This window comes from Stenella coeruleoalba (assembly GCF_951394435.1).
Source record: "Stenella coeruleoalba genome assembly, chromosome: 10".
Lineage (NCBI taxonomy): Eukaryota > Metazoa > Chordata > Mammalia > Artiodactyla > Delphinidae > Stenella > Stenella coeruleoalba.
The window spans coordinates 23779159-23791816 of record NC_137156.1 but is presented as its reverse complement, the minus strand read 5'-3'; the positions used below and the strand labels follow the sequence as shown (position 1 = coordinate 23791816).

At 59.2% G+C, this 12658-nt stretch overlaps 1 protein-coding gene across 5 annotated transcripts in view; it reads left to right on the top strand.

Moving 5' to 3' along the window:
- The window catches only part of TNXB (tenascin XB), a 60682-nt gene that overhangs the window by 13836 nt on the left and 34188 nt on the right, over positions 1–12658 (top strand). For 3 of the 5 annotated variants that reach the window (XM_079933721.1, XM_079933722.1, XM_079933720.1), the window contains exons 6-14: positions 2327–2483; positions 2667–2930; positions 3752–4504; positions 5640–6008; positions 6994–7287; positions 8914–9204; positions 9558–9863; positions 11456–11788; positions 12185–12499. In XM_079933721.1, coding sequence (XP_079789847.1) covers positions 2327–2483; positions 2667–2930; positions 3752–4504; positions 5640–6008; positions 6994–7287; positions 8914–9204; positions 9558–9863; positions 11456–11788; positions 12185–12499 — 3082 coding nt within the window. The remainder of the gene's footprint in view (positions 1–2326; positions 2484–2666; positions 2931–3751; positions 4505–5639; positions 6009–6993; positions 7288–8913; positions 9205–9557; positions 9864–11455; positions 11789–12184; positions 12500–12658) is intronic. The other 2 variants (XM_079933724.1, XM_079933723.1) reach the window with 1 other exon arrangement.

The window sequence follows — 12658 nt, the reverse complement described above, 5'->3', positions numbered from 1 at the left end:
CTCTTAGTAAATATGAACTTATCCTTGGTGTTCTCAGGGGGTGCAGCCTCCCCGCTGCAGCCCTAGGCTTTCTCCCTCTCCGTGGGGCCAGGCTGGTGTTGAGCTGGCCTGGGTCCAGCTTGGCCATGCTCTTAGCTCATCTGCTTTGCTCTGGGTATGGGCCTCTGTCACATTCTGGGTCCTCTCTGAGCCTGGGTGTGGAAGATGCTCCTGTAAGATTGGTCCCCAGACTCCTCCCTTGGACTCCACATCAGCCTGTGCTACTGGCCCTCTGACTGTGCTTTCTATGCTTTTTGTGGCTGGCCCCTAGAATTGTGCCTCTTGCCTTAGCCAGCACTCTCTATCCATTTCTGTTGGCACAGAGGACATTCAGTAGCTGGCTGTCCTCTGGCCACTGCCATCTTCCTAGAAGCCTCTCTCTACCTTATCCCCTCCCCTTTTCTAGAACCACTTCTCTCTCAAAGCCCAAACTCTACTATCCCTGGCTAAGGGACACGCCTAGTTATTGGAATGATTTTCAGAACACAGAAGAGGAACATTCCTCCTTTCCCTGCATACGTGGCATTGTTCCTCTGACTCAGTGGTTCTCCAAGTGTGTTCCCTGGACCTACAGCATTAGCATCACCTGGAGCACTAGACATGCTAATTGTCAGAATCCACCCCCAGATCTACTGAGTCAGAAGCTCTAGGGGGCAGAGCCCAGTAACCTGTGTTGTAACAAGCCCTCCAGGTGATTCTGGTGCACCCCAAGCCCAAGGACCACTAACTTAAGAAATGTTGCTATTTTGCAAAAGGCAAGGTCTTCTATGAATGTGAGAGAAAGCATGAAGAAACTGAGGGAGGTGAACCCCCGAACAGAAAGACGTTCAAGTATTCCCTGTCTGGGTGTATTCTGCAGCCTGGAAACGGGCTAAGCCACGTTTTCATTGGGACACAGGCCCTTGCAGCCTGAGAAAAGTTTGTTTGGTCTGGTCTGAAAAGCAGGGTGAGGATGAGGTGAGCTCCAGGGACCAGCCAAAGTGGAGTCGCCCACCTGGGGCCATGAGGTTGATATTGAGAATAGAGTTAGAAGCTTGCCAAGGACATCAGTGAAGCGGCCAAAACTCTCACCAAGGGGCAGAACCAGCTGCTAGCATCTGGCTAGAGAGCCTGCATCAGACCAGACAGACGGTGCTGAGAGATGGGCTTAGACTGACAGTGGGACTCTTCAGGGGACTGTTCCCAAATGGGTCTCAGGAGGGACTACAAAGCGTTTAAAAGGTTCATGTAGGTGGTCTGAAGGGAGAAGGAGAGCTCTGGGGGTGGGCTTCTCTTGCTGAAAGGACCAGACATCATCAGGGAGTACTCAAAGCGTGTGTGTGTGTGTGTGTGTGTGTGTGTATTCATGTGTGTGTGTGTGTGTGTATGTGTATTCGTGTGTGTGTGTGTGTGTGTGTGTGTGTGTGTGTGTGTGTGTGTTGGGGGAATAAGGGGACAGAGAATACGTTCTGGGAAGGAGGAGAAGCACACAGGTCTTGAGCTGACACCAGTCCCAGGCCTCCCAGGATGGGGTACCCTAGGGCAGAGTGAGCAGGAGCGGGCTGGGGATCCTGTGTGCCCAGGAAAGCTTGACTTCATCCTGAACCCAGAAGGCTCTACGTGGACTCTCGTCTGGTTTTATGCTTTGGTATTTACGATGCGGATTTTCCCACAATTCTCTTGGTTTGGGAGAGCACCTTCTGAAATTTCCAATCCTACTTGGCTGAACGGAGGTGTCCCCATAGCGGCCAACATAGCTAAACAGAACAGAACGTCTTTATTAGCTGTCCTAGATAGACAGCCCAGCGAAATGCTGGGCTGTTAGACTACTCACAAATGTCCATTCCTCCTGTTTCCCCAGAAGAAGAGTCCTGGCATGTGTCAGAATTCTGGCAGAGAGCTGATGACCAGGCTAAAAAGGTAGTGCCCATGAGAGGGGACTCTGAGGTCACACTGCCTGGGTTTAAATCCCTGCCACTTTCTTGGTGTTGGTGACCTTGGGCAAGCCACTTAATCCTTCTGTACCTCAGTTTCCTCATCTGTCCGTTGGGAATAATACGACCTACCTCATCAGATTCTTAAGCAGATTAAGTGAGTTCATATCTATAAATCGCCTTGAATAGTACGTGGCATGGAGTAGGTGTTCTACATGTGTTTGCTGATACCACCCACGCGCCCCAGCTGTATAGGGCCAAGTTCTACACAGTCGCATGTTGACCCTGCCTGGAACTGGAGAAAGGATAAGGGGGCTTGAGCGGCAGGGGTGAGAGTGGCAGCCCTGATCCACCTGGTGCTTTCTCTCTTGCAGACAGAGGGGCCGAGCCCCCCATTCACAGCACGGGTGCCCAGCTCTGCCTCAGCCTATGACCAGAGAGGACTGGCCCCCGGTCAGGAGTACCAGGTCACTGTCCGTGCCCTTCGAGGGACTAGCTGGGGCCCTCCTGCCTCCAAGACCATCACTACCAGTGAGAGCTGGGGCTGTGGGGTGGGGTCCTGGGTGGAGATCTGGATTTGAGAGGGGTGGCTGGGAATATGCCCTCCAAGAGGGCAGAGGGGAGGGATTGGCTGGGGGCAAGGCTCATAGAAGGAAAGCTGGTGACTGCAGATCCAGACTCCCACCTGATCCCTCCTCTCTCTGACCTGGCTAGTGATCGATGGCCCCCAGGACCTCCGAGTGGTGGCTGTGACGCCAACCACGCTGGAGCTCAACTGGCTGCGCCCCCAGGCCGAGGTGGACCAGTTCGTGGTGTCCTACGTCAGTGCCGGCAACCAGAGGGTGCGGCTAGAAGTGCCCTCTGAGGCAGACGGGACGCTGCTGACCGGCCTCATGCCAGGCGTAGAATACGTGGTGACCGTCACTGCCGAGCGGGGCCGGGCAGTAAGCTACCCAGCTTCTGTCAGGGCCAACACAGGTATGGCTGGCCAAGGGTTAGGGAAGTTTCTGAGCATAGGAGCCACTTCCTAGGGAGTCCACATGTCCGGCTCACAGGCTGCTCTGAACGCACCGACAGGGTGTGTGGCAGTCCCAAAGCACCTGCTGGGGGGCCTTGCTGTGCACCAAGGGCTCTGCGGAGATGGAGTTCTCAGGTGCTTGGAGTACTGTAGGAAGGCTGTGGGCTGGAGTTTGGGAGGAGCTGCCTCATGCAAAGAAGCAGTAAATAGGAGATGCTGTCCGACCCACCCAGATGGGGAAGGTTCTGATCCAAACTTGGACACAGGGACAGCCCTTGAGCTCAGTCAGTGGTCAGATCTTGGAGAGATTGGAATTAGGCAGATGAGAGATCAGCACTCCTGTTGACTTTAGGATTGGGGATTGGGGGACTTAGGTCTCAGCAGTAATTTTCCACTAACCCTCAAGGTCTCTTAACAGATGCCTGGATCTTTCTTTTCTTTTCCTGTGACAGAGGGACGCCCACCTCGCTGTAGCTCGCAGTCTCTCCTCCCACTCCCCTTTCTCTCCTTCAGACACAGGGCCCCACCCGCTGGTTTCTTCTCTCTAGGGCACCAACAGTGGCGGGCTTGGAGGGCACGGGGTGAGGGAATCCTGGGACACTAACTCCTTTCTCTCGATTCTCTTTCCAGGTGGGGCTGGGGCACAGGAGGTGGCCTCTGGCTCCGGTGGGAGGGACGGTGGGAGGGACGGTGGGAGGAACTGCCGCGGGGAGGAGTGCAGGGATTGGTGGGGGGCTGCCACTGACCGGCTCTCCCCCTCCCCCTTTTTCCGCCCCGGCAGCACCAGGCCACTACAGTCACCCGGAGGCGCACGCCCCAGCCCCGTCCCCCAGGCCCCGGCCCCGGCCGGTCCCGGCCCCGCGGCCCCCGCGCCCACCAGTCCCCCCTCGGCCCTCGCGGCCGGCGGAGGAGGGGGAGGCGGAGTCTCGGCCCGGGCCGAACCTACCCCAGCCCCCTCGGCGGGCGTGGGGCAACCTGACGGACGAGCTGGGCCGCTTCCGCGGCACCGCGCAGGACCTGGAGCGCCACCTGCGGGCTCACGGCTACCCACTGCGGGCCAACCAGACCTACACGTCGGTGGCGCGCCACATCCACGAATACCTGCAGCGGCGTCGCCTGGCGGCGGCCATCCCCACCAGCTCCCCCGCACCCCCGGCCCGTCGCTCCCACCCCACCTCCAGCCCCGACTCGGGCACCTGGAAGCGGGACTCCAGCCAGGGCACCTACGGCCTCTCGCCCGAAGGCGTCGACCGGGTGGCTGCTCCCCGCCACCCCAAGCCCGAGGTGCTGGGCAGTTCCGCCGACGGCGCACTACTCGTGTCCCTCGACGGGCTCCGCGGCTACTTCGAGCGCGTGGTGCTGCGCTGGCGGCCCCAGCCGCCCGCAGAGGGCCCCGGCGGGGAGCTGACCGTGCCGGGCACCACGCGCACCGTCAGTCTGCCAGATCTCAAGCCCGGTACCACCTACCACGTGGAGGTCCACGGGGTGCGGGCAGGGCAGACCTCCAAGTCCTACGCCTTCATCACAACCACAGGTAGTGTAGGTGGGGCCGCGGGACCACCCATCTCCTGCCCAGTCTCACCTGCCACTGGAGTCGGCATCCATGAGTTCCTCCCGCTGCCTCACTGCTCCGGCTGCCACCCCACCGCACGCTCTGTCTTCAAGCCCTACCTGGTCCAGGCTCCAAGAGAACCTCCCCAACAAAGCGCACTTTCTCACATCCCTAGACGCCACCTCCACCCTCAGGGTCCTGGTGGATACCCAAGGTCAAGGAGACCTGTTCTTTGGGACTGTCTGATTTTCACTTGGGTTCCTAGGACACTTCTGCCAGGAATCCTGTTCTAGGCAACAGAAGGGGCATTTGGTGGGAGGGGCAGTGTCTGGAGCAGTTTGGGTCGGGTAGGGAGAGAAACCAGTGGTTCCCCACTCTGACTCACCGTGGTGAGAGCGGCTGAAGACTGTGGTCATGGTTACTGTTTTCCACAATTTGGCCCCAACCTCAAAGGGACACATCGGAGCTGCTTGGAGGTGGCCTTGAAGCCATCAGGCAGCATGTGTGTGTGAGAGGTGAAACCACTGCTTCTTGAGCTGCCTTTCCAACCTCCTGGCTCACTTCACACTTGTCTCTCCCACAGGAACGACGTTCTGGCTCGGGGAAGGGGCGCTCTGTGGCTGTCGTGGGGAGGGTTCTGGACCTCTTCTTCCCCCACAGGGCCCAGATGCCACCTGAGCTGGATGTCCATCCCCCCATCCCCTCTTCCCTCTCTTCTCACTACCTACTCTCTCTGTACCCTCCTCCCCTAACACCACCGTCTCCTCCTTTCTTCCAGGCTTGTCACTGCAGCACTATTGGAAGTCACGACCACCACCCAGTGGGGAAGGGGTTCCTGTGGGGCGGGACATGGTGGTCTGTCGGGGCTGGAGGTCACAGGAGCCTTGTGGGACGAGGGATGGCAGACTTTATTTCTTTTATTTATTACCTGCGGGCCTGTCTGTGCAGGACTGTGGTGCACGTTTGGGATGATGACGTGACCCAGGGGGTGATCCAGGAGCAGAAAAGGGAGGGTCTGTAGGCTCTTAGAGGCTAGAGGGCAGAGCCTGGGGGCCAGGGTTTCCTTTCTGACTCTCATACTCCACTCTCCTGTTTTTCTCCCCCTGCCTCTTCCCAGGGTCCTCCCCCTCAGACCTCCTGGGGGCCACTGATGAGCCTCCTCCCTCAGGCCCTTCAACGACTCAAGGGGCTCAGGCCCCTGTCCTGCAGCAGCGACCCCAGGAGCTGGCAGAGTTGAGGGTGCTGGGCAGAGACAAGACAGGGCACCTCCGCGTGGCCTGGACTGCCCAGCCTGACACCTTTGCCCACTTCCAGCTGCGCCTACGGGTGCCCGAAGGGCCTGGGGCACATGAGGAACTACTGCCAGGGGATGCCCGTCAGGCTCTGCTGCCCTCACCCCCTCCTGGATCCCCCTATGAGCTGTCACTTCGTGGGGTGCCCTCCGGGGGCGAGCCCTCTGCTCCTCTCATCTACCAAGGCATTATGGGTACAACCTGGATTCTGCTCAAGACCAATGTCCTGAGGTTGGGGGAGGGGCTGGGCCATTAGGATTTCAGAGGTGGGGTGGAGATTGAAGGGCAGGGCTGGTGTTTGGGTCAGGGTGGTAGGAGAAACAAGGAGAGAAAAGGAGTTGAGGGTTCAGAGGCAAGAGGGATGGAGGGGGTCTTAGCACAATGGTAGGGTGGGCCAGGGAGGGGAGTACTCCAGGCAAAGTAGATGAGAGGACAAAAGTCAAAGGATGGGACGAGGATTCAAGGAGAGAGGCTGTTGGCCCCCTGGCTCTCCGCTTACAGCTTTCTTTGTGCAGAATCGCCCTGCCCCACTTCCTGGTTACTCCTCTGCCCCAGCCCGCCCACTATGTCTCTCAGGGTGGGTGTGGGGAGGCGTCTGGCCCTGAGGATCCTGACCCTCAGCCCTCTCCTCCCTTTCCCTTCTCCCAAGCCCCTGCCATCCCCTCCCTGGACAGGCTAGGACAGTGGCGCTGCCCCTCACCCTGCAAGCCCAGCCTGCAGTGGACAGCACCCCCTGGTCCCATTAGCCAGCTCTCCCTGCAGCTCCAGATCAAGCTCACCACTGGGGAGAGGGCGGTAAGGGAGGGAGGAGGTCAGGTGGACCGAGGCGTCTTCAGACTGCTCTGAAACAGCAATGGCAAGGTTCTGAACTCTCAGGGAAAACCACAGGGGACCTGAAGCTCCCCCAGAGACCTTGGTGTGAAGAGGGACTGGGACCTTTGTGAGTGGGGAGGCAGTTATCGCAAGGGCAGAGCCAAAGCTCTCACTCCAGAGCAGAGACTGGGGAGAAATGCCCACCTTCTTAGAAAGGCTGGTCCCGGAGAACAGAGGGCGGGGAATGGAGGCTTCTGGGAAGGGAGCTGTCCAGGATGGAGTGAGCCAGTGGGCAGAGGAGAGGGAAGGAGCCTGGGGACAAGGCAGTGCTTGAGCCCACGTGCTTTGCTTTGCCCCACACCCCAGACAGGGATGGGGAGAAGCCTGGGCAGCCCTTGGCCCCGCCACACCTGGGCAAGCTGATGGTGACGGACATGACTTCCAACTCCCTGCTTCTGCACTGGACGGTCCCTGAGGGCGAGTTTGACTCCTTCGTGATCCAATACAAAGACAGGGACAGGCCCCAGGTGGTGCCTGTAGAGGGACCCCAGCGCTCAGCCCTCATCTCCAACCTGGACATCGGCCGCAAGTACAAATTCGTCCTGTACGGGCTCGTGGGCAAGAAGAGGCATGGCCCCCTGGTGGCTGAAGCCAAGATCTGTAAGTGAGAGGGGTCACACACACCCCTGCCTCTGCCCTCTGCACAGTCCTGAAGTGGGTCTGCCCAGTGCTTCGGCAAGTCCAGGAAGGCTCCCTGGAGAAGGTGGTGCCGGAGATGAATCCTGAAGGGAAAATTGTGGTGGTCAGGCAGGGAGGTTGAGGAGGGTAGAGCAAACAGAGGGAGAGTGAGGCAGGAGAGAGTGTGGCCCTGTAAGAGAATCAAAGCCTCTTTCCTCTGGGCGGGGGGCAGGGCACCTGGCAGCTGAGGGCACTGATCTCACTGGTCTCATGTGTCCGACTGAGTCACTTGGACCTCATCTGAGGACCCTAGGGAGCCGCCAAAGGGCTTTACGTGAGAGAGTGACATAATTCAATATTTATCTTACAAATAACACTGAGGCTGCTGCAGAGGATAGCTGGAGAGGGCAGTCCTATTCCCTGAGGCAAGGGGCAACGGATGTGAAGAGCAGTGCAGCGGGGGACACTTAGTTAAACATCTTTCGAGCATTCGTTAAGTGTCAGATGTGTTCAAGATGTTCTAAGTGTATCATCGCACTTCACCCTCATAAGCAGCCCTGTGAGGCATGCTCATGTCACAGGTGAGGAGAACTGAGGCGCAGAGAGGGCCAGGTCACTCAAGCAGAAAGTGACGGGGCCATAGGGTCATCCTGCTGCCCTCATGGGCCTGGAGAGCAGAGGAAAGGCCTGAAGAGGGGGTGTGGGTGTCCCAACAGGCAGAAGCCGGGGGGCAGGGAGAAGAGACATGGCCACTGGAACCCTGGAGATGGCTAACACTCAGGGCAAGAGCAGAGGAAGGGGTGCCTGCAGGGTGAATTGGGGAGAGGGATGCCAAAGTGAAGGGCGCGGTCAGACATGTCAGATTCCGTAAGAGTGATTCAAGGCTACAGAGTGTCCACTGATCTTAGCAATGGCGAGGTCACCACTCACCCCGGTGAGAGCGGCTGGTGGAGGCTGGAGCTGGGTTGGGAGGGTGAGGTAGGTGAGGACATGACTACAAGCAGTGTAGACATCTCCTTCTGGAATTTGGGCTGGGACTAGAGAGCAGAGAGGGAGGGTGGAGGCTGGAGGGCGACGGAGCTGCGCGGAGGAGCTTGTGTAAATGCGCGTGGCACAGCCCAGGGAGGGAGGGTAGGAAAGGAGGGAGTGGGGCCCAGAGCGCAGGTGTGGGGGCTCTCCCACGTAAGAACGCGCCAAGGACCAAGCTTCCCTCTCTTGGAGAAGAAAGCAGCTAGTTGTTAGGCCTGGAAACAGTAGAGGCTGTCCTGGAAGACTTCCCTGGCCGTGGAGATGTGGAAGGGGCTGGCTGGGCTCCCGTCTCTCTGAAGCCCTTTCCAGGCTGCAGAACGAGTCAGGGCCACACTAGTCCATACAGTGCTTTTGTGCCCCATCAAAGAAAGCACCCCTTCTTCCAGGTGGGCATAGCCCTTTGCCAGGGTTGGCAAGCAGAGCACTGGCTGGATTTCAGCCCCTCCGTGCTCCCTCCACCATGCACCTTTTGTGTAGTGAACAGCCTGTACAACCTCACACGGCATCCCCAGGTGGGAGATGGGTTCCTTCTTATCCTTTGACCTGTGTCCCTCCCTTCTCTCTACCTGCTCTTTCTAGTGCCTCAGACGGATTCCAGCTCAGTGACTCCACCTCGCCTGGGAAAGCTGTGGGTGACAGATCCCACCCCAGATTCGCTGCACCTCTCCTGGACTGTCCCTGAGGGCCAGTTTGACTCCTTCGTGGTCCAGTACAGGGACAGGGACGGACGGCCCCAGGTGGTGCCCGTGGAAGCCCCCGAGCGCTCGGTCATTGTCTCCCCGCTGGACCCTGACCACAAGTACAGATTCACTCTGTTTGGGATTGTCAACAAGAAGCGGCACGGCCCCCTCACGGCCGATGGTACCACTGGTGAGTAGCGGCCACCCAAGCCCCCATGTGACCCCTCCCAGTCTCCCGCACGCTTGCCCCCAGCCAGGAATCAGCTGGGGCCTCCCAGCGAGATGGCTGACTCCGAATCCTGGCCCTGCTTTTGGGCTCAGGGCCAGCCAGCCTCCCCCGCACTGCTGGGACCCTTTCATCCTGTTCAGCTGCTCCCCAAGGCCCAGAAGGTGTGTCATACCCTGGTTGCGCCAGATTTCTCAGAGTTCATCACTCGTGCTAGTTGCGTAGAGACTCCCACAGGTGTGACAACCTGTCCAAACCCCAGGCCCCAATCCTGGGGTTCTGCCAGCTCAGCCCTGCCTGGATCCTCTCATTTACAGCCCCAGAGAAGAGAGAGGAGCCCCGCCACCCAGAGTCCCCTGAGCAGCCCCTGCTGGGGGAGCTGACAGTGACCGGCAGCGCCCCAGACTCCCTGCGCCTGTCCTGGACGGTGGCCCAGGGCGCTTTTGACTCCTTCATGGTCCAGTACAAGGATGCGCAGGGGCGGGCCCAGGCAGTGCCCATCAGGGGGCATGAGAATGAGGTCACCGTCCCCGGCCTGGAGTCTGACCGGAAGTATAAGATGAACCTCTACGGGCTTCATGGCAGGCAGCGCGTGGGGCCTGTGTCCGTGGTGGCCACCACAGGTGAGTCAGGGCTGCACGGGGCTCCCTCCCTGGCCAACCCACAGCCCTGTGAGCAGGACCTGACCAGGGATCCTTCACACTTCCCTCCACCTTCTCTTTCTCGGCTCCAGTTCTGCCAAACCTCCACAGTCTACTTCCCGACATCCCAGGACTTTGCATCCAGCTGCCAGCCCCTGACCAAACTTTCTTGGCCCTGCTTCTCCATCTCCAAGAACAGACCCCATTTCCCACATTCTGAGCACTGGGAATCACCCCTTCGTCCCGGGCTGTCCTCCCCGTGGATGTCCTCAGCCCCTGTGTTCTTTCCCCACGGTCTTTGCTGGCCTTCTTCCCCTGGCTCAGGTTGTGGTCATTTCTGAGCTTCTGTTGCCTGCTGCCCACACCCTCCCGCGAAAGCTGCTCTGTTCAGAGCTGGCAAATCCAAGAGACATGAGCTCCATGTTTCCCCAGCCTCCTCCCAGCCCCCTGACTCCCTGACTCCCAGCCAGCTTGGAGCAGGGCAAAGGGCTCACTTTCAGCCCCCCTGCCCTGCATTCCTCCATGGGCCCAGCCTCCCCCATCCAGCACCATTTCCATGGCTGTGTGGCATCATGGTTGGGAGCATGGGCTCTAGAGCCAACTGCCTGGATTTTAATCCTAGCTCTGGGATCTTGTGCAAGTTACTGAACCTCTCTGGGCCTCAGCTTTCTCATCTGTTAAATGGGGATGATAATGGTAACAGCTTCACAGAGTTGTTAGAATTAAATGAGTTAATATACATATGGCACCTAGAACAGTGCCTGGCACATCAAAACTGCCATTGAAGAGTGAGCTAGTATTTCTCCCTGACCCTCTCACTTCCCAGTATCCTTTTTCTCTCCTCACCTCCCCACCTTCCCCATCCTTGCCTGGGTTATCATTCTTGCCTGCTGCCTCCTCAATCTCCTGTCTCCTTAGCAGTCCCCCATGGACCGTGGAGTGAGTCACAGAAGGGCTGGCTTCCCTGTGTCAGTCTCCCCGCCCCATGGAGCCTCAGCAAAGACCTAGCTGCTGCAGACGGTGGGCAGATGCCTCAGGGCTGTGACTCTAGCCCAGGCCGGGGAAGAGCACGGCCCTCCACAGCCCCTAGCACCATCCGCAACATCTCCCCCGCCCACACCCCGCTCCCGCTCTTGTCTGAAGTGGAGGGAGAGGCAGGGTTGCCCAGGGAAGCCTTAGCGGAGCACATCCCATTTCCTGTCCTGGTCGGTGGAGCTGAAAGGGAGGAACACAGTGGGAAGAAGCCTTACTGCCCCCTCGCTCTCCTGTGCTCAGCACTGTCCATGAACACAGCAGAGAAGCATCCCTCAGAGTTCCCTCTCTTCCTATCTTGTCTCCTTTCTCAGACGTGAGAGGTGGCCCCCTACCCCCACAGTGCAGTCGTCCAGCACTGACGAGGTTTAGGGGCCTGTCTCAGCCCTGTCTCCTTTGATGAATTACTGAATGGCTAACACAAAGGCTACAGGAACCCCTAAGCTGACAGCTTGAAGAGTATATTTGCCAAATGTACTTTATTGTCACGATTAACATCACCACAAAGCACATCACCTGTAAAGTCTAATCTCTTCTCTCAGCCCCGCAGGAAGGCGTGGACGAGACCCCCAGCCCCACAGAGCCCAGCACAGAGGCACCAGAGCCCCCCGAGGAGCCCCTCCTGGGGGAGCTGACGGTGATAGGATCCTCCCTGGACTCGCTGAGCCTCTCTTGGACCGTCCCCCAGGGCCACTTTGACTCTTTCACCGTCCAGTACAGAGACAGGGACGGGCAGCCCAAGGTGATGAGGGTGCCTGGGCACCAGGACGGGGTCACCATCTCGGGCCTGGAGCCAGACCACAAGTACAAGATGAACCTGTACGGCTTCCATGACAGCCAGCGCGTGGGCCCCGTCTCTGTCATCGGGGTGACAAGTGAGTGGACGGTGGAAGCCCCAGGGTGGGACCTCGTGGGAGGATCACCCTCTCTCAGGTGATGGGTGAGTGGGGTGCAGGAGGCCCCTCTACTCGAGGCTGAGCCATGGTGCCCTGTGTGCCTCCTCCAGGCTCCCTGAGGACCAGTGTGTCCCCCTGGGCAGGGAAGGGCCTCTGTGAGCCATGCTGGTGGCTGCCCTGGTCCCCCACAGCTGACCCCGGAGGCTCCAGGCATGTTTATGAGATGTCAGCTGAACAGGACCACCCAGCCCCAAGGACGGGCTTCTCTGAACTGACTTCAGGGCCTGGAGCCGGGGCCAAGGCTTGGAAGGAGACCCAAGGACATCACCTGGGACCCTGCCTCACCCTCTCTGTGTCTCTCCTTCTCTGATGCAGAGGAAGACACCCCCAGCTCCACAGAACCCAGCACAGAGGCCTCGGAGGCCCCCGAGGAGCCCCTCCTTGGGGAGCTGACGGTGACAGGATCCTCCCCGGACTCGCTGAGCCTCTCCTGGACCGTCCCCCAGGGCCACTTCGACTCCTTCACCGTCCAGTACAAGGGCAGGGACGGGCCCCAGGTGGTGCGTGTCGGGGGCGAGGAGAGAGAGGTGACCGCTGGGGGCCTGGAGCCCGGGCGCAAGTACAAGATGCACCTGTACGGCCTGCACGGGGGGCGGCGTGTGGGCCCCGTGTCCACCGTGGGCGTGACCGGTGAGTGAGGCCGGGGGCTTGTTTGTTTTCGTCCCACCAGTGGCCCCCAGCCTCCCCGTGGCATTGCCCTCCATTGCCTTCCCCACCTGCCTGTGGAAGACCTAGAAAGAACAGCTCACGGGGGACTGGGCAACAACCAGCTGCATGACTTTGAGCAAG